The sequence below is a fragment of the Canis lupus genome, chromosome 12 (genome assembly GCF_011100685.1).
Source record: "Canis lupus familiaris isolate Mischka breed German Shepherd chromosome 12, alternate assembly UU_Cfam_GSD_1.0, whole genome shotgun sequence".
NCBI lineage: Eukaryota > Metazoa > Chordata > Mammalia > Carnivora > Canidae > Canis > Canis lupus.
In genome coordinates, this window is record NC_049233.1 from 6,656,767 (window position 1) to 6,682,498 (window position 25,732).

General features: G+C 43.0%; 1 protein-coding gene across 2 annotated transcripts in view; it reads left to right on the forward strand.

Moving 5' to 3' along the window:
• Positions 1 to 25,732, forward strand: part of CMTR1 (cap methyltransferase 1) — a 50,691-nt gene that overhangs the window by 19,955 nt on the left and 5,004 nt on the right. For both annotated transcript variants that reach the window (XM_038553917.1, XM_038553918.1), the window contains exons 7-20: positions 318 to 412; positions 532 to 604; positions 5,380 to 5,578; positions 6,630 to 6,748; positions 8,996 to 9,092; positions 9,401 to 9,533; positions 10,255 to 10,434; positions 20,255 to 20,311; positions 21,073 to 21,130; positions 21,603 to 21,671; positions 22,666 to 22,797; positions 23,849 to 23,971; positions 24,591 to 24,682; positions 25,469 to 25,537. In XM_038553917.1, the coding sequence (XP_038409845.1) occupies positions 318 to 412; positions 532 to 604; positions 5,380 to 5,578; positions 6,630 to 6,748; positions 8,996 to 9,092; positions 9,401 to 9,533; positions 10,255 to 10,434; positions 20,255 to 20,311; positions 21,073 to 21,130; positions 21,603 to 21,671; positions 22,666 to 22,797; positions 23,849 to 23,971; positions 24,591 to 24,682; positions 25,469 to 25,537 (1,496 nt within the window). The remainder of the gene's footprint in view (positions 1 to 317; positions 413 to 531; positions 605 to 5,379; positions 5,579 to 6,629; positions 6,749 to 8,995; positions 9,093 to 9,400; positions 9,534 to 10,254; positions 10,435 to 20,254; positions 20,312 to 21,072; positions 21,131 to 21,602; positions 21,672 to 22,665; positions 22,798 to 23,848; positions 23,972 to 24,590; positions 24,683 to 25,468; positions 25,538 to 25,732) is intronic.

The following is a 25,732-nucleotide window of genomic DNA, read 5'->3' on the forward strand; positions in this document are numbered from 1 at the left end:
CAGATTTGCTCTGAGGACTTGTGATGCCAACAGGTGGTTTGTGCCTACCCACAGGTGCCATTTATTAACCACTTACTGTACAGGATCTAATTACATTTTATTTGTTTGTTTTTTTTTTAACCACTTTACAGGTGAAGTGGTTGAGAGTCAGAGTGTTGAGCAATTTGTCTAGGGTCACACAACTGGTCATTACAGAGCTGGGATGCAGCAGTATAGTAGCTCTTTCGAGGGCTGAATTGCACTCCTCAAGCTCTTAAGCCCCCTGTCCCATCCTGGAGGGTGGTGCTTATCTTGAGGTTCTGATTCTCTCTGGGCAGAGTGTGTTTGATGTCCTGGATGGAGAGGAGATGCGGCGAGCTCGGACCCGGGCCAATCCCTACGAGATGATCCGAGGAGTGTTCTTCCTAAACAGGTTTGCTGACATTCCCTACCTGTCCTCTCCCCTGACATGCACTGTTCCATTTCTTTGTCTGAGCCTCAGCTTTCCATACATCTAGTATACTGAGTTGCGCTTTTCTGTCTTTATTGCAGGGCAGCAATGAAGATGGCTAACATGGATTTTGTGTTTGATCACATGTTTACAAATCCACGGGACTCTTGTGGGGTGAGAACAAGATTCTTTGTCTGAATTCATAGCCCTAAATGGCTTTAAGCTTCAGTGGCCCAGAAATTGCCATTTGTGTGATGCTAGTAGAGTATTCCTGCTCTGTGACAGAGATTTTGCTTTGAGCTCCTCAAATTAGGTCCCATGGTGCTTCCTATGGTCCCAGGGATGGTCCAGTAAGCAGTTGTCTCGAGGGCTTCAGGCCCAGAGCTCTAGCCTCCAGCTTTGCAGATCCTGCTGCTTGCCCCAGGTGGAGGAGAGCAGGGCTTGCAACAGTGGCAAAGGGACATTTCTGGGCAAAATCAGCTGTTGTGACATCTATAAGTGTAGGGAACAGAGAGGGGAGTGTATGAGATAGAGCTTGGGCCCTCCTGCTCCATTTAACATGTATTTATCCAGCTCCCACTTTGTGCCAGGCACTAGGAATATAATTTTGAATGAGATAGATGTGATCTCTTCCCTCATGGCACTTAGGTTCTGGACGTTTTGGTGAGTTCAAGAACTGGTAAGGGTGAAAGGTGAGGATGTTTGTAAAGCCCTTCTGTAGAGGCCAGTTGTTGCCAGGGTGAGTATGTAGTCCTTACAATGAGCTTGTTTTTCAAATTCAAATTTGTGACATCATCTGATTGGGGTGCCCTTTGTGGTATGAGAAGGGAGTGCTTGGGGAAATGTGAGTATTGAATGAAATGTAGGCATCTGGATCCTTTCACTGGTGTATTTAAAATCAGTATCGTGTCTGAAAATACAGGCTGTGGTGTTCAGTGAGGGATTGTGAGGCAGGAAGTACAGCACTTATATTGTAGGTGGTGTCACTTAAGTTCTTCCCTTCTTTGGGCCTCAATTGCCTCATCCCTGAAATTAGCCCTACTAACCTGTCAGAGGATTGGGGTGGGACCAGAGGCCCTTAAGATCTGTTCCAGTTCTAAGACCTGTGATTTCAGATGTGGCCACTTTCCCTTTCTGCCTTTCTGAATCAGCTTTGTGTGGGATCATAATTATTAGATTTTGCCCCTTCTCAAGAAGTGGTAGAGCAAAATGATTTTCTACTCTGTTACCTCTCGTTTCTCTGAACACAGACACACCATAATGATAGAGAAAGAAAAAAGGAAATTTCATTCTAGCATTCCCTTCAGGGTTTCAAAGCATTTTTACTTACTCAGTCCTAGAAAGTTAGTTCTCTTTGACAGTGAAGGGCCAGGAGCCAGCTGTTCCCAAACCTGTTTCTGCTTCACTCACTCTCCTTCCACTAGGCCCCCTGATTATCCACCTGCTAAAGGAACTTATTTTCTAAGTTCTTTCATGTTTCAGTTCTACCTCCCTAACTGCTTCCCTCCATGCTGGCAAAACTGGCATGTGGACCCCTCTAGCCTATATTCATTTCTCTCTCCCAGGCCTCTCTTGCTGTTCTCTAGGACCAGCAGGCAGTGCAAAAGGGCTCTAGGAATTAGCATCTTGAGAAAATTAGATTGATATAATGTTGCTTTAATTTTCTGAGCTCCAAATGATTTCCTTTAAACCCCTGCCTGGCAGAGGAGCTCTGTCAAGCTGCTGGGAAGTCACAGCATCATTTTGGGCTTTTGAGTATAAACGCCTCCAGCAGCTGGTATCTGGTTATTATCTTTTGCTGTCAGGAAAATGAAATAGGCACCAGGGTTGTACCATTCAGGTCAAGGGTGGAGATGTTCGTTACATAGGAAAAGGCAGCTGTGTTTGTAATGCTTCAGGCACCTTCTTGACCTGAATTGATTGTTAGTGGCCATGGAAAATTGCCTTTTCAGAGATGTTTCTCTACACTCCACTATAAAAAGTGATTTCTTTCCAGCCCCTAGTGTTTTCTTCTCCCTGAGGACCAGAGTGACTGCCAAGCCCAGTAGGCTTGGTGTGTTTTCCAGGCGAGTCAAGATGCTCTAGAGCAGTCACCAGCAGAGATGGAAGTGACCGAGGGCCCAGACACACATCTGGGTTTGCTAGGGTCTCAGTGACTCTTGGATCAGGCAAATTTTGGAATAAGAGCATTGAGAAATTGAAGCTTGGGCAGGTATGGGGAGGTTGGAGGTGGGAGGTGGATGGGACGACGAGGTTTTTCACTGGCATTCTGGTTCTGTGGGTTGTGGTAAAAGAAGAGAGACTAGGTAGGGAAACAAATTGTAAATACAAACTGGAAGAGACAAGGAAAAGAAGGGAGTTTAGATTCTTTAGGTATATGCTAGCATATAATAAACCATAACATTATGTGCAGGCTTTGTGTGCCTGGGAATATTGCTGAAGTAGGTAAACATTGTCTGTGAAGCCTAACAGAAGACAAAAATTGAATGTGGGTCTCTGAGTTGTGGTGGTATCTTAGAGGGAATTAGGAAACACTTAAAAAGTGCCCATTGAGCCCAGGAGTACTGCACGAGACATTGGAAAAGGAAGAAGATGGAAAAGGACGAGAGTTTTGACTCCAAGGAAGTTGATCCAGTTGAATATTGAATCATCTTATGTTTGTTCAGTACTTACAGTTTATAAACATCTTTGACATATGGTACTTTAATCCTACAACAGCCTGGAGAGCCTACGTTAGTCCCAGTTTACAGTTGAGAGAGCTCAAGCTTAAAGGCGTAAATTGTATGCTGCCCTTAAGTGCACAGCCAGTAAGTGGCAGAGGTGAGAACTCCAGCTGTCCTTTCTCTGAAAAGACCTTCTGGCCATGACCTGTGAGGGCCACATGTCTGGAAATTACAGAATGAGATCATACTTATGCATACTTATGCCCTCTTTTTGGAAGTGAGATTCTTTCATTGATTCATTTTCCTTTCTTGCCCAGTTTTCCTGTGGGCCAGTGGCTCCCCGTAGAGCCTAGAGCCTGGGGCTAGGGCATGGCTAGTGGTGAGGAACATTGTTTTTCCTCCTTCCAGTATGTGTAGGCCTTAAACTTGTGATCCCTGCCTCATCCCCACTATACTGCCTCAAAAATGCTACATAATGTTCTCAGCAAATGCTGTTAGGTCTTTTTTTGTGTGTGCAAATGAATATAATCCAAAAATATGAATAACTGATGGCTCGGGAACAAAGAATACTGGACTAGATTGGTGAAGAAGAGAAAGAACTGATATATCTCAGCTGTACCTGGGTGGGCTTGTCATAGGATGACAAAGTTTATTTTTAGCTAAAGTCAGTTTCTCCAGAGACTTCTTCACTGTTTTGATATAGCTGGGTAGCTATCATCAGAGGCATGGCCCTTTTTAACCCAGAAAGTGGCTGGATTGTGAACATTAGTATTTTCCATTTCTTTCTTAAAACTGTCTCTCCTAAAGCTTTCTGGTCTTTATCTAGCAGTTGCAGAACTCTGGACAGGTACTCAGCCATTACAAACCTGTGGAGAGGGAAGGCCGAGCTAACTAAGCTCCTTCTAGATGCTGGGTGTTCCTCGGGGACCTCTGTAGTTACCTGCTCTAGAGCTCAACTTCTTGTCACCAGTGCAGATGGTATATCCCCTCTGCCTTAGACACAGTATGGGCCAGTATTGGGTCCAGCATAAATTTCAGGTTAAGAGTTAAAAGGTACTGGAGTGACCAAAACCCAGCAACAATTCAAATGAGTATTGTAATTTAGTTATTCCTGAGGTGGGTGGGTACTCTGGGGGCTGTCTGGAGGCTACACACCAGCATTTCCTTCGCCCTCTGCCTGTCAGCCTCCAGCCTCTGCACCACTGCCCCATGTCCTGGCTAGCAGAGGATTAAAGGCAGAAGGGAGTGCAAAAAGGGGAGACTCAATGCACTGTGATTACTTGGATTGGATTCTGAAGCAAAACAAAGACTAGTGAAATCTGAATCAAGTTGAATTTAATAGCAGTGTACCAATGTTGGTTTCTTATTTTTGACAAATGGCCATGCAAGATGTTAACAAAATTGGAATCTGGATGAAGAGTATATGAGAACTTGGTCTTTGCAACTTTTCTGTAAACCTAAAATTATTCCAAAATAAAAAGTGAATTGGAAAAGAATAGGGAGAGCCAAGAAGGAGGGGGAGAAGGGAAGCAAAGGCTGTGGTTTGGAAAGGTAGACCCTGTGACTAGGAGGGGGAGATGTTAGAGCCCCTCAGGCTCTGGATAGGAAGACCTGAGTCCAGCAGCCAGGCTGACTGGATTCTCATGTAGCTTTGCTGCACACAGTCTGTGAACCGGTTGCTTTGTGTCTTGGTGTCTTTTTTTTTTTTTTTTTTAATTTTTATTTATGATAGTCACACAGAGAGAGAGAGAGAGAGAGAGAGAGAGAGAGGCAGAGACATAGGCAGAGGGAGAAGCAGGCTCCATGCACTGGGAGCCCGACATGGGACTCGATCCCAGGTCTCCAGGATCGCGCCCTGGGCCAAAGGCAGGCGCTAAACCGCCACGCCACCCAGGGATCCCTGTGTCTTGGTGTCTTTTATTTCCCTGTCTGTAAGTGGGGGATGCAGCATCTATTCCACTCAGTAGGACTCTTGTAAGGCAGGATTTGGTAAGGAAAAGACTCTGAGAAATAAAAATACATACTCAGATTCCTATTAAGATGCTTTTATTATAAGTCTGAGGTAGACCCTATGCTTGAAAAGCATTAGGTGTATTTTGAGGTAGGGATGGGCAACTCCAGAGGGTGATGACCATAGGAGATCATATCCTGGGTGTTGTGGCCTCGGTGGGAGCTCTGTGTTATGTTTGCTGAAAGGCTCATTTTACTCCCCCTGCATTCTCCTTCCTGTTCCCCATTGAGCCAGACTTTTTCCCTTCCTCCCCTGTCCTCCACTTGCCTTTGCAGAAACCACTGGTAAAGGACCGGGAAGCTGAGCTTCTCTACTTTGCTGACGTCTGCGCAGGCCCAGGCGGTTTCTCGGAGTACGTGCTGTGGAGGAAGAAGTGGCACGCAAAGGGCTTTGGAATGACTCTGAAGGGCCCAAATGACTTCAAACTGGAGGACTTCTACTCGGCGTCCAGTGAGCTCTTCGAACCCTATTATGGTAGGGACATGAAGGAGGAGGGTACTGGTGGTGATGAGAAATAATCCTCTGTGGGGACTTGAGATCAGAAGCAGTTATTATCCCCTGAGAATGTTTTCTTTACCAGGTCTCTCAGACTGGGGTTCCCAGATTATGTCGTGAAGGTCTTGGTTTCCTCTAGACTGTCCCTTTTTATCCCAGGCCTGGAGGATGCAGGTTTAACACTCCACTAGGCAAACTCTCCTCAAAACCATATTAAAAAAAACAAAAAACAAACAACCATATTAAATCCTCTTTTCTTCTCTTGTGGTGACAGGAGATAATGAAATTGCCTGATCTCCAGTTTAGAATTGGCAGGGTTATTAACCAATACAAACCCCATGCCTGTCGCCGGCACCGTGCACCGCGTGTGGAATGCGCTGGGTAACAGCTCAGCAGCCCCACAGCAGTCCCCTCCACTCTTTCTTGATTGCTGTGATTTGGCAGCAAATCTCAAGTTTTTTTGTAACAGTTCTTAGTTAAAAATTGATATCAGTTCCTAAATGTAGATGCTTTAAACACAATTTTAGTCTTGAAGAGGAAGAACCTGTGTTTCAGTTGATGACTCTTAGCTGGACAACTCTTTTTGTTTTTTTTGTTTGTTTGTTTTTTTGTTTTTTGTTTTTTTTTAAGATTTTATTTATTTAGTCATGATAGTCACACAAAGAGAGAGAAAGGCAGAGACACAGGCAGAGGGAGAAGCAGGCTCCATGCAGGGAGCCTGACGCGGGATTCAATCCCGGGTCTCCAGGATCACGCCCTGGGCCAAAGGCAGGCGCCAAACCGCTGCGCCACCCAGGGATCCCCTGGACAACTCTTTTTGAATTTATTACAGCAGGGCCCTGTTTTTGCCTGTTGGTCTGTCACTGGAAGGCAGCTCTGCAGGATAGATGTGGATAGTGGGTTGCTCCTCACAGGGCCTTTTCTCTTGGTCCTTGAGGAGAACGTATGTTCAAAACCCCAGAGAGCTTGTGTCCCAGCCCCTGAGACACACAGGGCAGATGAGCTAACTGTGAATCTTGTGTCCTATCAGGTGAGGGTGGGATCGATGGAGATGGAGATATTACCCGCCCAGAGAACATCACTGCTTTTCGGAATTTTGTCTTAGATAACACAGATCGCAAGGGCGTCCACTTTCTGATGGCTGATGGGGTAAGTGATCTCTCCATAAGGTGATGCTTTAGGTATTTATCTTGTTAGAAGCTTTTTTATTTGGTCCTTTGCTGCCCCAGATCGTGGTAGCTCACTGTTCAGATAGTAGGGATGTATGATGTATGTTTTTATTCTTTTTGCACATATTTTCAATGATACTTTCGTCAACGTTGTAATGTTTTGGACACCTTTGCTTGGAGCAAGTGGCCCTTCTTCGCTTACTTTCTCAGAGGACCTTGATGAGAAATGCTAGGGGAGAACTATGACTAAGATGGGCTAGGCAAAATGGATTGGGAAGAACATTTCCATCATTTGTCACCAGGGCGTGGCTCCTGGTAGAGGCTGTCCTTAAGCTCCTGAGCCTCTGGATGGCTGACAAATGACCACATAACCAAAGGCAGCAGCTCAAGGGAATCCACAGGAGGCTCTGTCAGTGGTTGGGCTGAAGTGAATATTCAGGGAGCCTTGTTCTTTAGGCAGCTGCTGGAGTTACCTAGGACATCCATCCCACTGTAGCTTTCTCACCTAGCAATCTGATGCCGTGGGTGGTCTTTTCTGGAGTGAGGCACCACTTATTCTAAGAAGGACCGAAAATATGGCAATTGCTCCAGGGTCACATGGCTAGAATTGAGAAGGCCTCTAGAGCTCCTTGGGTGGCCTCTAAAGCAGTAATCATGTGGAAAGGTGAAGGAATGTGCTGGATGTCAGGATCTGAAGATGCCCTGGTTTACCAAAGCATTATGCACAGTAGGGAACAATGGAGAGACAGGCCTAGGGGAAGAAGAGGGAGGGGCTACTCCAGCTGAGTAGATGTGGGGGCCCGATAATGCTTGGGAGGCAGTTGAGGTGCCATGTGGCAGCCAGAGTGCAAACTCAAGTGTTGTCTTTCTGCTTAGTCAACATAGACTGGAGACTTGGGCTTTTTTTGTTGTTTTTTAAAAAGATTTTATTTATTAAAAAAAAAAGATTTTATTTATTCATCAGAGACAGAGACAGAGAGAGAGAGGCAGAGACATAGGCAGAGGGAGAAGGATGCTCCTTGCAGGGAGCCTCATACGGGACTTGATCACAGGAAGGACCCCCAGGATCACGACCTGAGCCAAAGGCAGATGCTCAACCACTGGGCCAGCCAGATGCCCTCCCCCCCTGTTTAATTGACTCTACAAATAGACATGCATTTTGGGAAACATCTATAAATTTATAAAAAGGGCATTGCTAAACAATTTTTGATTCTGAGTCTTTTAGCTGTTACCTTTCTGGGACTGAGTGAGAGAGACTTGATCTGGCTGGAGCCAGCTTAACAGAGGTCAGCCTCTTATACTTTTTTTAAGAAAATTATTGTGATAAAAAACATACAGTGTACCATCTCAGCTGTTTTTAAGTACATAGCTCAATAGCGTTAAGTATGTTCACATTTTCATGAAACGGATTTCCTTGCTTTTTTCCTTTTTGTGAAATTGGAACTCTGTAGCTAGTAAACAATAACTTTCCTCTCCCTCCTCCTCCAGCCACTGACCTCCTTGACTTCTCTGTGAGCTTGGCTCTCTGCCCCTTGCTGGCATCTCACAGGGAGGGAGGCCACTTCAGGAATAGCAGGGCATATTCTTTGAACAAACACCCTGGCCAGAGAGTCTGCAGGCCTGAGGGAGAGTCCTGAGATAGGAAGGGAGTTTTGGTCAGCAGAGAGAGAAATCGCTGTGACTGGCAGAGTTGTGTTAACTTTACTCCTGTCACCACACTGGGGCCTGTTCAGTGGTCAGCACGGTGGCTGAGTAAGCCCAAGCAGAGTATTCATACCCCTCTCTGGGTCTTGGACTGACGGTATTCTGTATCCTATGTTGTAGTTGGCCTATGACCAGCCAGTATTTTCCCTCTGTCCTCCTTTACTCTTCCCCTGGATTCCCCCATGGGTTTTTTGTTTGTTTGTTTGTTTTGTTTTTTAGTTTTTTTGTTTTTTTCCCCCATGGGTTTTAAAATTTTTTGGACCATCTCTTCGGAAAGGTAGACTTGGTTCTATCTCCTCTGAGTGATGGAGCAGAAGAGCGGCACTGTTCTAGTAGTCAGGCCTGGATCCTTGTTCTAGCTTCATCCATGAGGTGCCATATGACCATGCCAAAATAATTTAAACACTGAGCCATATCTTTATCAGTCAGATGGTGGAAATCAATGAAAACACTTGTAGGGTAGGGATGAATGAAGTCCTCATCACTTATCTTTCCTACTCCAATTCTTATACTCTCATTGCAGGGGTTCTCAGTGGAGGGGCAGGAGAACCTGCAAGAGATCCTCAGCAAGCAGCTGCTGCTCTGTCAGTTCCTCATGGCCCTGTCCGTGGTCCGAACAGGTGATGTTTCCTCAGCCTAGGACCCATTAGAGGCCCTATTGGACAAGAGCATGTACAAGGCTTAGGAGTAAAACAAACTAAAAAGTGTTTATATTAGTTGACAGGTGGTTAAACAAGGAATATAGAGAAGTAAGTGCGAGAGAATCTCCAAATTCCCCTTTAAAGCTGAATCTCCCCCTTAAATTGCCTCTTTATAATGGGCCCAACTGGTGGGTCCCTGGTTTTGTCACATTTACTCCCTGAGATTACCTTACCACCTCCTGGGATAGAACCCGCTGACTACTGTTGGTGTTTTTGCTCTAATCTAGGAGGCCACTTCATCTGTAAAACCTTTGATCTTTTCACACCGTTCAGTGTGGGGCTCATCTACCTGCTGTACTGCTGCTTTGAACGAGTTTGTCTCTTTAAGCCAATTACCAGCCGTCCTGCCAACTCAGAGAGGTGAGGCCTTCCTCTCCACTTTAATCAGACTAGTTGACTAAATGTTAGAACAGCAAATTTTGATGCACCTCTATGGCGTAACTACTCAAGCTTACATTAAAACCCTGATTTTAAGGAAGTTATTAGAGTCAATAGGAGTCAGGATTCAGATCTTAATGGTTCTGTGATGTGCCAGTTCAGCTTCTGCCTCCTTCTCTATGAGCCTTGTTCTTCAGACTTTGTGGGGGATCCTTGGTTTGGTCCAGGAAGGAGGTGACCAAAAGAAGCGGCACCTGAAGGGACATGGGCTGGGCAAGGGTAAAGGGGCTGCCAACCAGAGGCACTATTGCTATCCCAGTAGGGACACAGTACACATCATGCATGATGTGAGAGAAGATGTGGCCAGTCTTAATTGTTGATGGCTTATGTTAAAAACACAGATTACTGGGTTCCATTGCTGGAGAATCCCACAGTTAATTAGGTCTATAATTTACCAGACTCCCTAGTGATGGTGATGCAGCCAGCCTGGCATAGGGCATTTGGGAACCGCTGCCACAGAGAGTAGAAATACAGCCCAGCATAAGAAGGAAGGAATTGCATTGAACTTTTGCAGCAGAGTCTGTGCTGTTCTTTGTGCATAGACTTAAGGTTGTTGAGCTTTATGGCTCAGCAAGGAGTTTGGGGAGGATGAATGTGGGAGAGAAGCCCTTGCTCAGTGGACTGACAGGGTGTTCTCTGCCAGGTATGTCGTGTGCAAGGGCCTGAAGGTGGGCATCGATGACGTGCGGGATTACCTCTTCTCAGTCAATATTAAACTCAATCAGCTGCAGAACACCGATTCTGATGTCAACCTTGTGGTCCCCTTGGAGGTGATCAAGGGAGACCACGAATTTACTGACTACATGATACGGTCCAATGAGAGGTAAGCAAACCAGGTGTTTTTGCTGACACCACTGGGGTATCAAGGAAGACTAGAGGATGAAGAACTGAATGACTGGCTCTTGGTATCACTTTGTCAGTCATAAAAAATTGGTAACTAGGATTGGTCTGCTTGTTCCAGGACTCTCTGGGATTTTGACACCTTGTCCTTCTCCCTTGCTCTGTCCCTGGGGTGGCTGTTGGGAACCTGGTTGTCACAGCCCTGCCCATGGGAACCTGAGTATGATAGTGAACTCTGATAGAGAGCAGCCTTGTCCTGTGTTCCTGGAGGCAGGAGTAACTACTCTTTAATTGCTTCTGTTTGTGAAAGGCTGTCATGGTTGTTGCCTTCTGAAGCTCCCTGTTTGGAGACAGGAGATGGCTAGGAAGCAAGTATGCGGCATACTTTGGAAGTTTCTGATATTAAAGCTTTTTTGCCAGTTCATAAATTCCCCAGATGGGTGATCTGAATGCAGTTTTGTTTTGTTTTAAACCTTTGATTCCCCCCGCCCTTGAAATAATTTTGTAATGATTATAATAATTTAAAGCTGTGACAGTTGGCTGAGTTTTCTAAGTGGTCAAGCCTTAGAGAAAAGTTTTTGAGGTATGTTGGAGTGTTGTATAGTAGCAGTGAATCACCAAGTGCTTTCTCATGGGGCAAAACAGGTATTGGAAAGGTCATTTCTAAGGGTGTAGAGTCCTGTCTCTCAGAGAAGGTATAGGAGGCCCTGGAGAATTACAGGAGAGGTAGTCTTTACCCATTTACCATCATCCTACAGTATTTTAACTTTCCACGGTACTGTCACAACGCTCTCATCTTGATGGTAATGCCAGATACCAAACTAGAGCAGATACTGAGCTTCATGTTATATGTGAGGAAACAGGTGTGAACTGGCCTAGAGTCAGCAAAACCAGGGCTTTGTAATATTTCTGGACTTCTTTTTTGCTGAACTGTGCTGCCAGCTGCTATGAGTGTGTGTGGATACGTTGCACAACTGGACTCCTCAGTGCTCCCAATAGTACAGTGTTTAAACAGTCCTATAATGAATCAGTTTTCTTTCTTTTTTAAAAGGATCAATGTAAAATTCCATAATTGAAATTCAGATCTTATGTAAACACTTCGGTCATATTTGACAAATGTATATATCCATGTAGCCTACATTTCATTTTATGAACAACAATATTACTGTAACCTCAGAAAATTTATTTGTGCCCCTATCCATCAAGCCTAAAATAACCACTCTTATTTTCATCATCATAAATCAGTTTTGTCTATTCTAGAACTTTGTATAAATGGAATCATAGACACTTTTGTGTCTGTTTTTTTTTTTTTGTTTTGTTTTTCTCCTTACCATAGTGTTTTTGAGATTCTTTCATGTGGGATTTGTTTGTTCCTTTTTATTGCTGAGTAGTATTCCATAATATGAGCATACCAAATTTATTATTCTTTTGATGGACACTTAATGATATTTTTAGTTTGGGGCTGTTATGAATAAAGCTGCTAAAAACATTCTTGTGCAGGGCTTTTGATGGACAGATATTTTCATTTTTCTTAGATAAATATCCAAGAACAGAAATTCTAGGTCATAGGTTAGGTGTATATTTAACTTTTTAATAATGCCATACAGTTTTCTAAAGTGCTTGTACCAGTTTATACATCCTCCAACAGAGTATGAGAATTCTGATTGCTTTACATCTTTGCTAACATATGATATTGTTAGTCTTTGTCATTTTAGCCATTCTGGTGGGGGTGTAGTGTTATACCATTGTGGTTTTATTTTTTTGTATATTTTTATTTTTATTTTATTTAATTTATTTTTTTGAGATTTTATTTATTTACTTATGAGAGAGAGAGAGGCAGAGACATAGACAGAGGGAGAAGCAAGCTTCCTGCAAGGGGCCCATTGTGGGACTCAGTCCCAGGCCCCTGGATCACAACCTGAGCCAAAGGCAGACACCCAGCCACTGAGCCACGCAGACATCCCTTTTTTGTATATTTTTAAAATTGAATATTGTATTAGTTTTAGGTGTAGAACATAGTGATTCAGTATTTATATACATACATGAAATGTTCACTACCAGAAGTCTAGTTACCATCTGTCACCATTGTTGTTACAATGTTATTAACTATGTTCCTTATGGTCTACTTTATATTCCTGTGTCTTACTTATCTAGCTGGAAGATTGTACCTCTTAATCCCCTTCACCTATTGTTCATAGGTGTTCATCCCCCCTACTCCTTCCCCTCTGGCAACCATTAGTTTGTTCTCTGTATCTGTAAGTCTGTTTCTGTTTTGTTTGTATCTGTTCATTTGTTTTGTTTTTTCAATTCCCCATATAAGTGAAGTCATAGTTTTTATCTTTCGTGTCTGATTTATTTCACATAGCATAATAAGCCTCTAGATCCATCCTTATTGTTGCAGATTATAAGATTTCATTCTTTTTATGGCCAAGTAATACTTCATTGTATATACATGCATCTTCTTTATCCATTCATCTATTGATGGACATTTAGCTTGCTTCCATATGTTGGGTGTTGTAAATAATAATGTGATGAACCTAGGGGCACATATGTCTTTTCAAATCAGTGTTTTTGTTTTCTTTGGATACTAGAAGTAGAATTGCTGGACTGTGGTAGTAATTAATTTTTTGAGAAAACTCTGTTGTTTTCCATAGTGGGTACACTAACTTACATTCCTACCACTGTGCAAGGATTCCCTTTTCTCCACATCCTCACTAGCACGTGATATTTCTTTTCTTTTTGATAATAGTCATTCTGTAAGGTGGTATCTCTTGCGGTTTTGATTTGTATTTCTGTGATGGCTAATGATGTTCAACCTCTTTTCATGTGTTTATTGGCTGTTTGTATATTTCTTTTTTGATGTGTCTCTTCAAGTCTTTAGACCTTTTAAAAATTGATTTGTCCTTTTATTAAATTATGGGGACACTTTCTATATTTTGAATACAAGTCTGGTTTCAAATAATGTGTTGTGAATATTTTGTCCTAATATGTGACTTGCCTATTCATTTTCTTAATGGTATCTTTTGATAAGCAGAAGTTAAAATTTTTTTTAATCATTTTTTTATTGTGGTAAAATATACATAAAATAGTTTACCATTTTGACCCTTTTTAAAGTGTATAATTCAGTGGCATTTAGTCATTCATATTGTTGTAGAACCATCATCACTGTATATTTCCAGAATGTTTTAATCATCCAAAACAGAAACTCTGTAAACAATAACTCCCCATTTACACCACCCCAAAGCCCCTGGTAATCTCTAGTATACTTTCTAGCTCTATGAATTTGCCTCAGGAAATCATGATTGAATCCAACATCATGAAGCTTTTTGCTATGTTTTCTTCTAAGAGTTTTATAGTTTTAGCTTTTATGTTTAGGTCTCTGATCCATTTTGAGTTAATTTTTGTATTAACTCCAGCTTCATTCTTTGCATGTAGATATCCAGTTTTCCCAACCCATTTGTTGAAATGATTGTTCTTTCATCATAGAATGGTCTTGGTACCCTAGTTGAAAATCATTTGATCATATATGCAAGGGTTTATTTCTGGGCTCTCTATTCTTTCCATTGCTCTGTCTGTCTTTATGCCAGTACCACAGTTTTGATTACTCTAGCTTTGTATTAAGTTTTGAAATAAGGAAGTATGAGAACTTCAGTTTGTTCTTTTTCTTTTTTAAGATTTTTATTTTTTGACAGAGAGAAAGAACACAAACAGGTGGAGCAGCAGGCAGAGAGAGAGGAAGAAGCAGGCTCCCCACTGACCAAGATGCCCAATGTAAGGCTCCATCCCGGAACCCTGGAATCATGACCTGAGCTGAAGGCAGATATTTAACCAACTGAGCCACCCAGGCTCCCCTTGTTCTTTTTCAAGATTGTTTTGGCTATGAAGTCCCTTGAAATTCCATATGAACTTTATTTAGGACGGCTTTTTCTGTTTTGGCAAAAATTGCCATTGAGATTTTGATAGGGATTGCATTGCATCTGTAGATTATACTTTGGATAGTATTGTCCTGTTAATAACAATTTTGATCCAATATTGATCCAATCCATGATCACAGGATGTTTTTCCATTCATTTATTTCTTTTCCCGTTTTTGTCAGCAGTGTTTTGTAGCTTTTAGTGTATAAGTTTTATACTTCTTTAATTTATTCCTAATATTTTATTCTTTTTGACACTGTTGTATGTGGAGTTGTTTTCTTAATCCTTTTCAGAATTCTCATTATTAGTGTATAGAAATGACTGGTTTGGTGTGTTGATTTTGTGTCCTGCAAGTTAGCTTAATTTGCTTATTATAATAGATTTTGTTGGAAACTTTAGGGTTTTTTGCATAAAAGGTCATGTTATCTGTGAACTGAGATAATTTTACTTTTCTTTCAGTTGGGATGCCTAGAACTTTTAAATTTTGATGATGAAATTCAATTTATCAATTTTTTTCTTTTTGTTAGTGATTTTTTTTTCTCTAAACAGTCTTGGCCTATACTAAAATCCGGAAAATACTTTCCTCTTTTCATCTAGAAGTTTCATTCGTTTAGGTCTGTAGTCTACCTGAAATAAATTTCTTCATGTGGTGTGATGGTAGGAATCGAGGTTCTTTCTTTTTCCTTATAGATAGTCAGTTCCAGCATTGTTTGTTAAAAATACTTTGCTTTTTCCATTTAATTGGTTTGGCCCTCTTGTTGAAAATTATTTGACTATAAATATGTATGTGCAACTGATTATATCTAGAGGACTCTGTTCTGTTCTGTCCATCTGTTTGTCTTTTGCCATATTCTCTTGATGACTGTACCTTGAAACAAGATACTTTGAGGTCAGGTAGTATATATTCTCCAGCATTGATTTTTTTTTTCCCCCAAGACTGTTAGCTAGTCTAGGGGTTTTTTGTAGTTCTATGTAAATTTTAGAATTTGTCAATTCCTGCAAAAAGCCTGCTGGAGTGTTGATGAAGAGTACATTGAGGTTATGAATCAATTTGGCAAAAATTAACATCTTAACAATATTAAATATTTATATCAATAAATTTAAAAGCTAGCCATTTATTGAATTTCTTTGATGTCTCCCCAGCAGTAGTTTATAGTTTTTAGTATAGAGGTCTTACACATCTTTTGCTAAATTTATCCTTAAGAATTTTGTGCATTTGGATGTATTGTAAGTAGTATGTTTAAAATGGCATTTTCTAGTTCATTGCTAGTGTGTGGAAATACAATTGATTTTTGTGTACTGACTGTATCCTGTGAGAATGCTTAATTTACTTATTGGTTCTATGAATTGGACTGTTTTAGATACCTTATATAATTGGAATCATACAGTATTTGTCTTTCAGTGACTATTTCACTTAGCATGATGTCCCCAAGATTCATTCATGTTGTCTCATGTTGCTTAATTTCTTTTTAGTTGGAATAATACTTCATTGTATGTAAAGGAGTGCCTGTGGTTGGCTCAGTAAGTATATGACTCTTGATCTTGGAGTTGTGAGTTTGAACCATACATGTGGTATGGAGTTTACTTAAGATAAAAAAAAAAAAAAATTTAAGATAAATTTTTTAAAATACTCCATCGTGCATGTATTATCACATTTTCTTTATTCTCGGTCAGTGGACATTTAGGTTGCTTCTGCATGTTGGCTATTGTGCATAGTGCTACAGTGAACATGGGAGTACTGATACCTTTTCAAGATTCTGATTTCAGTTCTTTTGGATAAATACCTACAGGTGGAATTGCTGGATCATATGGTAGTTGTTTTTTTTTTTTTTTTCTTGTCTTAGTGCACTGACTAATTTCTCCAGTTTGTTGTTGAATTGAAGTGATAAAAGCAGACAGTCTTGCCTTATTCTTCATTTTAAGTAAAAAGTGTTTAATCATTCATTAAGTATGGTGTTAGTAAGTTTGTTTAGAGAGTCCTTTATCAGGTTGACAGTTTATTCTGAGTTTCTTTAGAGTTTTTATCATAAATGGATGTTTAATTCTGTCAAATACTTTTCTGTATCTATAGAAATTGTATTTTTCTTTATTCCATTAATACAGTGAATTACATTGAGTGATTTTTGAAATGGTAAACAAATCTTGCATTTTTGGATATACTTTGATTATGAGTATCATCCTCATATTGCTATATTTGATTTTACTAATATTTTATTGAGTCTGTGTTCATGAGAGATATTAGTGTCTAGATCTGTATTCTGTTACTCTTCACGAATTGACCTTTTGTCATTATGAAATATCCTTTTTTAGCAATACTCTTTGTTTTGAAGTCTGCCTTGTCTGGTATTAATATAGCTACATCAGCTTTCTTTTGCTTAGTATTTGCTTGGTTTGTCTTTTTATGTCCCTTTTATTTTCAGCCTGTCTTTGTCTTTATAAATAACATATGTTGGGTCTTACCTTCTTATCCAATGTGACAGTCTCTGCCTTTTAATTAGAGTGTTTAGTATAGTTACATGGAATATAATTATTGATATGTTTGGATTTAAATCCTCTGTCTTGGTTGTTTGATTTCTGTTTATTCTGTCTTCTTTTTGTTTCTCTGTTCCTCTTCCCACCCTTTTTTGGGGGGAAAGTTTGGCATTTTTTAAAATGCCTTTGTATCTCCTTGGGTTTTTTTTTTAAAAATACCTGTTATGTTTTAGCTGCTTCAGAGATTACAATATGCATCTTTATCATGCTTTACCTTCAAAAAGTATTCTGCTTCATGAACAATGTAAGAACCTGGGCAGCCCCGGTGGCGCAGCGGTTTGGCGCCGCCTGCAGCCCAGGGTGTGATCCTGGAGACCCAGGATCGAGTCCCATATCAGGCTCCCTGCATGGAGCCTGCTTCTCCCTCTGCCTGTGTCTCTGCCCCACGCCCCCCTTTGTCGCTCATAAATAAATAAATAAAATCTTTAAAAAAAAAAAAAACAATGTAAGAACCTTACCATAGTAAATATGCATTTATAGTCCTGCCTTTATGTTCTTACTTCATATTAAAGTCTACTTTACCTTGCTATTATTTTTATTTTAAACTGTAAAGTCCATCGTGTCTTTTAAAGAGATTTAAATGTACACATGCCTGTACAGGCATATTTTGGAGATACTGTGGGTTTGGTTCTAGACCACTGCAATAAGGTGAATATTGCAATAGAGCAAGACAAATTAGTTTTGTTGTCTCCCAACGCATCTAAAGTTATGTTTACACTGTAATATAGTCTGTTAAGTGTATAATAGCATTATGTACAAAAAGCAATGTACAAATATTAATTCAAAAATACAGGGATCCCTGGGTGGCGCAGCGGTTTGGCGCCTGCCTTTGGCCCAGGGCGCGATCCTGGAGACCTGGGATCGAGTCCCACGTCGGGCTCCCGGTGCATGGAGCCTGCTTCTCCCTCTGCCTGTGTCTCTGCCTCTCTCTCTCTCTCTGTGAGACTATCATAAATAAATTAAAAAATTAAAAAAAAATACTTTATTGTAGGATGCCTGAGTGACTCCGTCATTTGGGCATCTGCCTTCAGCTCAGGTCATGATCCCAGGGTCCTGGGATTGAGCCCTGCTTAGTGGGGAGTCTGCTTCTCTGCTACATTGGATCTGTAGATTGATTTTATTGTTATCAGTTTGGGAAAATTCCTTCTGCCTGCTGCTCCCCTTGCTTATGCTCGCTCGCTCACTCTCTTGTCAAATAAGTAAATAAAATCTTTAAAAAAATTTTATTGCTGAAAAAATGCTGAGCATTGTCAGGGCTTTCAGCAAGTTGCAATCTTTTTGCTGGTGCAGGGTCTTGCCTCAGTGCTGATAGCTGCTGACTGATCAGTGTGGTGGTTACTGAAGGTTGGTGCGGCTGTGGCAGTTCTTAAAAAATAAGACAACAGTGACATTTGCCACATTAATGACTCTTCCTTTCATGAACAGTTTCTCTGTAGCATGTGATGTTGTTTGATAACATTTTATCAACAGAGCTGCTTTCAAAATTGGGTCAGTCCTCTCAGACCCTACCACTGCTTTATCAACTAAATTTATGTAATATCCTAAATCTTTTGTTGTCATTTCAACAATCTTCACAACATCTTCACCAGGAGTAGATTCTGTCGCAAGAAACAGCTTTCTTTGCTTTTCTGTGAGAAGCAGCTTCTCATCTGTTCGAGTTTTATAGCAATTCAGTCACATCTTCGGGCCCCTAAGTTCACTGATCACAGATCACCATAACAAATATAATAATAATTAAAAAGTTTGAGATATTGTGAGAATTACCAAAATGTGACATGGAGACCTGAAGTGAGCAAATGCTGTTGGGAAAATGATACCAATAGATGATGAAAATGATACCAACCTGCTTGACACAAGGTTGCCACAAACCTGCAGTTTGTAAAAGATGCATTATATGTGAAGTGCAGTAATGTGTGAGGAGTAATAAAACAAGGTATACCTATATATGTAATTAAAAAAAAATTTTTTTTTAAGTTCCTTGATATCTACTGACCTACTTACCTGTTCTGGTGTTCTTCATTCCTGCAGACCCAGGTTTCTATTTGGAATCATTTCTCTCTGGCCCAAAGAATTTCTTTTAGTCTATTTTTGTTGGGCAAGTATGCTGGAGTAATTCCTTCGGCTTTGTCTTTGGAAGTGCATTTCCCTTTCATCTTTGAAGGATATTTTCATTGGATATAGAATTTGAGGTTGGCCATGTTTCTATTTCAACACTTGAAAGATAAGGTTCCATTGTTCTCTGTCTGCCTTGTTTCTGATGAAAAGTCAGTCATTATTCTTACTGTTTTGTGCATGCCACATGTCCTTTTTCCTCTGACTGTTTTCAAGATTTTCCCTTTATCTTTGTTTTCAGCATGTTGACTATGATGTGTTTATGTATGGTTTTCTTTGTATTAATTCTGCTTGGGGTTCTCTGACATTGGATCTGTAGATTGATTTCATTGTTAACAGTTTGGGAAAATTCTTGGCTATTATCTTGTCAGTATTTTTGTCCTATTCTTTTTTCTGTTTCTGAGGCTCTACTTATTTGTGTTAAACTGTTTGCTATTGTCCTATAGAGCTTCAGTGCTGGTGTGTTTTTTTCACTTTTTTCTCTCTTAATGTTTCAGTTCCCAAGTTCACTGATTCTTTCCTTTGCTGTTTTCAGTCTACTGATAAGCCCATCAAAATCATTCTTCATCTCTGTTATATTTTATTTCTAGAATCTTTGCTTTTTAGAAATGTGGTTTCTGTATCTCTGCTAAAATTCTTTATTTTGCATGTGCATTGTACATCTTTTCTGCTAGATTCCTTAACATGTTTTCCAGTTATTTTAAGGGCTTGGTCTGATAATTCCAACATTCCGACCATTTTCTGGGTCTTATTATGCTGTTGAATTGTTTGCCCGCTTTGTAGTTGGTCACATTTTCTTGCTTTATCACATGTCACATGCTTTTTCATTTAATGCCAGACATTGTGTGTAAAAGAACATTGGGAATTAAAGTAGAAAGGGCAGCTGTTAGTATAGGTGGGTTTAGACTGCAGTTGAACTGGGTCTGGATTTTGTTGTTGCTTTATTTAGAATTAGTTCACTACTGCTTTCAAATTTTTAAGGATGGGATCAGAACTTTACTTTTAGCAGGACTTGGGAGCTGAGTGTCTGGAGGGCTTAACTCAGTTCTGCTTTATTGTAAGCCTTCAGCAGGCCCCGTGTAACGGTAACTTCGGGTGTGGTCGAAGGAGTTCTCTTTCCGTTGTCCAACCCCTCTCCCCCAAATACAGATGCTCTGGCTGAACTTCTCTTTTTTGATATCTTTTGGCTGTCCTTTTGGTAATCCTTCTGAAATTAAATCATTTCCCCCCCCCCTCTCTCTCTAGCCACTGCAGTCTGCAGATCAAAGCTCTGGCCAAAATCCATGCCTTTGTTCAAGACACGTGAGTGTTGCCCACTCCCCAGAATTCACCTATTTCAAGGGAAGATCTTTTCATTTTGCTCCTCCCCCTAAGCTCTTCATTTATTTCAACAAACTTAATTTTAAAACATCTTCTCTTTTATCTTATATTCTGCTGTGGTCTGTGAAACATGCCAGAGAAGTATATGGCAAGAACCTTGCCCTCAAAGACTTTCTGTTTGGGCAGAGAAGAATAACCCAGGAAAAGGATACAGGAAGAGTTATTAATAGGGCATTAGAGGATGTTGAGTGGCATAGTATGAATGGAATATATAATGTTGGGGGACACAGACTAAAGAGAGATCAAAAGAACGGAGATAGGACTGGTCCAGGAAAACCAGTCCCCTGGTAGGGGGTGAGCAGAAGCTGATTCAGCTTCCTGGGGCAGAGTGACATCCACTGGGATGGACTTAATGTGACCTATATCAGCAGAGAGGAGCCAGGAAGTACTGACGGGTAGTTGGGAGAAGGTTGTATGGGAAATTCTGGCATCCAGGGTGATCAGAAGGATAGTCTTCCTTCCCTTTGCTGTGGGGAGGGGAGGTGATCTCATTTTGTGTAAAACAAGTGAGTTCCCATCTTTAAGGGGCAAAGCTATGTGAGTATTGTTAGCATCCTAGGCTGAGGGCAGCGTGGGCTCTGTGTGTGCATGCACGTGTTTATTCACGTGGGCTTCCTCTCTCTGGGATTCTGAGGGGTGTACCTCTTGGAGGTTTTAATCGCTTGTTGGCTTCATTTTCCCAGGACCCTGAGTGAGCCTCGGCAGGCAGAGATCCGGAAAGAGTGCCTTCGACTTTGGGGGGTGAGCATCTCCCCAACCCATTGTTGCTCCAGGACAGGGAGGCTGTAGAGACCTTAGGGTCTCCCTTGCGTGAAACCATCTGCCTACCCTCATGACGTTCCAGAGCTGGACGTCTCAGCATTGTCAGGAGTTACCTTCTTGGCTCTTTCACTGTCAGTGTAGTCTTGCAGTTGGGTCAAAAAGGACAAGGGTGCTGGGTGACCAGGCTTCATTTTGCTGTTGGGGCTTGTACAGCAACATTGCGCACAAGAACCTCAGAGAGAAGGAAGTGGCCTCTGTGGTGTGCAGCCTCAGGGCCTGCACTGGGGTGGTGACTGGATTATCCACATCCATCTCCTGCTTTCTAGCGTCCTTTTTTAGGTGCCATTGCCTCCTCCCTTGTCTGGACCGATCCCCTCACCTGCTTATGCTCCCACACAGCCTTCGTGGAAAGTGCATTTGAAAATCAAAGCTCTTTGCCGTCTCCTTTCAGATCCCAGACCAGGCTCGAGTTGCTCCTTCTTCCTCAGACCCCAAATCTAAGTTCTTTGAGCTAATCCAGGTAAGTTTGGTATCTGGTAAAAATAAAAAGTTAGGCCTAACTTTAGATGTGGAAGGTATTGCTGAGATCTCCCAGATGCCTGGTCTCCGTAGGGCTTGTGCAGGTACCTCCCAGGCTCTGAGGGTCTGGGTTGAGGCCACCATAGGTGGGAACCTTTGGTGTAGGGTTTTGAGTTCCCCAAGTGCCCGTCGGGTTGTCTGAAGATGTGATGTTGGTGATGTGATGTGCTCAGCATTCCTCCTTGCACAAAGGGTGGGGCTGGCTGGCACTCCCTGGCAAGTTCAGGGTCACATGAGATTTGCCTACAGGGGAGACAAGTGTGGGATGATCTCAGGCAGGGGAGCTGGGCAGAGGGCCAAGAGGGGCTGCCAGGGGAGCTCCACAGTGGGGCTAGCCTAACCCTAGACTCCCGTTGTGTTTCTGGTGAGCTGGTCCTTGGAATTCTTGGGCTCTGTTCTTTTTTTATCACCTGACTTCCAGCTTTTCTGTGAGCTTCATTTAAATCTGGCCCAGATTGTGGGCCATTGTGCTGGTTTTGTGAGGTCAAGGACTGGAGAATGTGGTTCAAGATGACCTCAAAAGAGTGGCGTATGTACATTTTCCTGAGTGGGGTGGAGAGGTCATTTAACCGCCCTCAGACCTATGATCAGAACTACTGATGAGTCCTCACCTTCAGTTTGATTGAAGGGGTGGCTTTTATATTCTGGTGACATTTCCTTATAGCTCTGGTAAATTGATCTGTACTCAGGGACTCAGTGTTCTTTCCCTTCCCAGCCTCTCCTAATAGGTCTTAAAAGGAACATTCCAAGCAGATGGAATTAGATCCCAGTTAATGCATGGTTAGGTAGAGCAGGGGGTGCAGGGGGGCATGTTTTAGCAAGTGCTTCCTGTCCTTCACCTCTCCCGGCCTGCCCCCTCCCTCATACAGGCACCCATACTGAGCGCCTGTCCCTTCCCCCAACTCAGCCATGTTTTCTCTGACCCGGGGCTGCAGGGCACTGAGATTGACATCTTCAGCTATAAGCCCACGCTGCTCACCTCCAAAACCCTGGAGAAGATCCGCCCAGTGCTGGACTACCGCTGCATGGTGTCTGGCAGTGAGCAGAAGTTCCTCATCGGCCTGGGGGTGAGTCTGCTGCTGGCTTCCTATCAAGTAGTTGGGATGGTAGATCCTTGGTCTATGTTTGTGGGAGTCTGGACAGCTGCCTGCCACACTTAGTGCATGTTCTCTTAGCGCCAGGGAGCCGAGGCTTAGATCCCAGGAAAGGTATTTCTTAAAGCTTCACTTCCTTTCTTCCTCTGAGTTAGCCAGGTGCCATTCATCCATTTAGTTTTTCATTTATTCACACATTTGCCTAATCATCTCTGCATTGCTCCTTTTCTTGTGATATTAAGCTTCCCAGGCTAGCAGGATGGTCAGTAGGCTAATGTGGCTTGAATCCATGCAGCCATTTCTTTGCAGTGCTTCCCTCATCATCTCATCTTGCTCTGGAGCCCTTGGAGTCTAAGATGAGGGAAAACCTTGGCAATTTTTTAAATTTTTTGAGAGGGCATGTGTGTGAGTGAAGGGCAGGGATGGGTAGGGGGGATAGAGAATCTCAAGCAGGCTCCACACCCAGGGCTGAGCCCAACAATATCACGACCCTGAGATCATGACCTGAGCAGAAACAGAGTCAGCCGCTTAATTGCCTGAGCCACCCAGGCACCCCAAGCGTTGGCAGTTCTGTATCTTAATTGGGTAAAGTTATGATTGCTCTTGTCTTTCCACTTTGTGTTGTATCTCTGTGGGGCTTTATCTCTGTTCCCTTACTGCATTCTCTCACACGTTATCTTTCTACTGCCGCCCTCCCTCCCCAGCTTGCTGTACCCTTCTGCAAGCTCATCTCAGAGATGTCCCAAGCTTGATCTTTCCTGAGGGCCACTCATCATGGATGTAGGGCCACTCATCATGGATGTAGTCCTTTGGAATGGTGCCCTGGGCCTGTTCCTGACCACCAGGAAGACCACCAGATCCCTGTTGCTGAAGTAGAACTGGCTAGTCTCCCCTAGACATTTTCTGCTGACATTTCCCAGCCCTGTCAGCTTATAGCTGCCAACTAAGAGCCCTTCTGAGAACTGAGCCTCTCAGCCCTTGCTCTCCATGCCTGCCTGATGGGGCCGTTTCTTTCTGCCCATAGAAGTCTCAGATTTACACGTGGGATGGCCGCCAGTCAGATCGCTGGGTCAAGCTGGACCTGAAGACGGAGCTACCCCGGGATACTCTGCTGTCTGTGGAGATCGTCCATGAGCTGAAAGGGGAGGTCAGAGGTGGTTCTGTTCACGTGTCTGGTCCTGCCAGCTAAGCTGTATAGCTAAGCTCCTCCTGAGTTAACTGGGTTACCTTGTATGTGGTACTAAACAGGGCCCAGAGCTGGGGGAAGGCTTTATAATGATTCCTTCTCCTCCAGTAGTTGCTCTGTGATATGTTCAGGTAGGAAGGACCACAGTCTTCATGTGTGTAAGAGGGATCTCCATCATCTGTGGGCATTGAGGGCCCCAGTGGGCCTGCTGGGTATTTTTTAGCTGCTGATTTTGTTTTTACCAGGGACCCCTTGAGCTTTGGCCATTACAGCCAAACAGGTGACTTTCAGAACAGTCCGTGGGAACAGTTGACAGGATTGGGAAGCTAGGCCCCGGCTGGAGCGCCATGGCAGCCACCTCTCACTGAGCCCCAGGGGCTCATCCCCTGGAGCCTCAGATCTCTGCTAGAAGTCTGGGCCAGTGTGGTGCTGAGAATGAGCTGGGAAGGCAAGAGAAATACCCTGTTTAGAGTCTTTCCCTTCCTCGGCTAGAAGTAGAATGGAGGCCAGCATGCCATAGTGGGCAGAGTGGGCCCCAGGCCAGTGCCTGGCCAGGTGGGCAGTGTACTTATCCTTCTAGGGGAAGGCCCAGCGGAAGATTAGTGCCATCCACATCCTTGACGTCCTCGTGCTGAACGGCAGCGACGTGCGGGAGCAGCACTTTAACCAGCGGTTTGACCTGGACCCTGGGGTGGGAGGGTGGGGTAGGCCAGGGCAGCTCTGTGGCAGCAGCCTCGGGGGCTTGGCCCCTCACCCAGGCCTTCTCTGCCTGAGGATGTCCTTTGCTTCCCTTTCCCACCCATTAGCTGCTTCCAGGGGCAGGGTGAGGAATTAGTATTGGTGCTGCATAGTTTGCTAGGCCTTGGGCCCTGATTGCTATAGATACCAGCACCCTCCATTTTACCATAGCTGTTCAGATCAAAAGTGATGTTTGTGTTACGGTTGAGCAAGAGGATAACCTTAGGGCAAGAGGAAGGGTCTCTGAAGAACATGTCTTAAGCATGGGTGGACCTAGTTAAGTCTGTTCATCTGGATCCCTTTTGCGTGTGGATGGATGCCTAAATCAGTTGTTAGAAGGGAGGAAGGGAACATCACTGCAGTGATGCTGACCTTACTCCTAAGTTGCTTCTTCCTGTGGGTGTGATGTGCTATCACTGGGTTGGGGTGAGTGGACATACACAGTAAAGGTGATGTTTGAAGTTTGAGTGGAGGGGCTGAGCCCAGCTCAAGGCACACTTCAGGAAAGCCTACCGAGATGTCGCAAACTTGGTGTTGGAATCCAGGAGAGGGAGGGCTCATAAAGATGTTAGTGGAGAAGGGCAGGGCGGGTTTCCTGGGGTAGGAGTGCTGCCTCTTGGAGCACTTCTAAATGTCCTCCCTCACTGCTGTCATGGAAATGCCCTGGGCTGGTGGTGGAGGCCTTTTGCTTGCCTCTGAGAGACTCTGTTTGAACCGTAGCATTCAGCTTGCTGAGAAATTTGTGAAAGCGGTTTCCAAGCCCAGTCGACCTGACATGAATCCCATCAGGTGAGCATATGGTCTCTCCCTCCAAAGCCCAGCTCCCATTGCTGCTTTCTGGTCACTGCCTGCTTCCCCATCCTGTGGGGGATGGGAGAGCTCAGGACAGGGGACCAGGCAAGGTTGGCTTTCTACAGATAAGACTACCCTCGGTGAGTGTGAATTGTTTGGGGGGGGGGGGGGGGAGTGGGCACTAGGATTAGT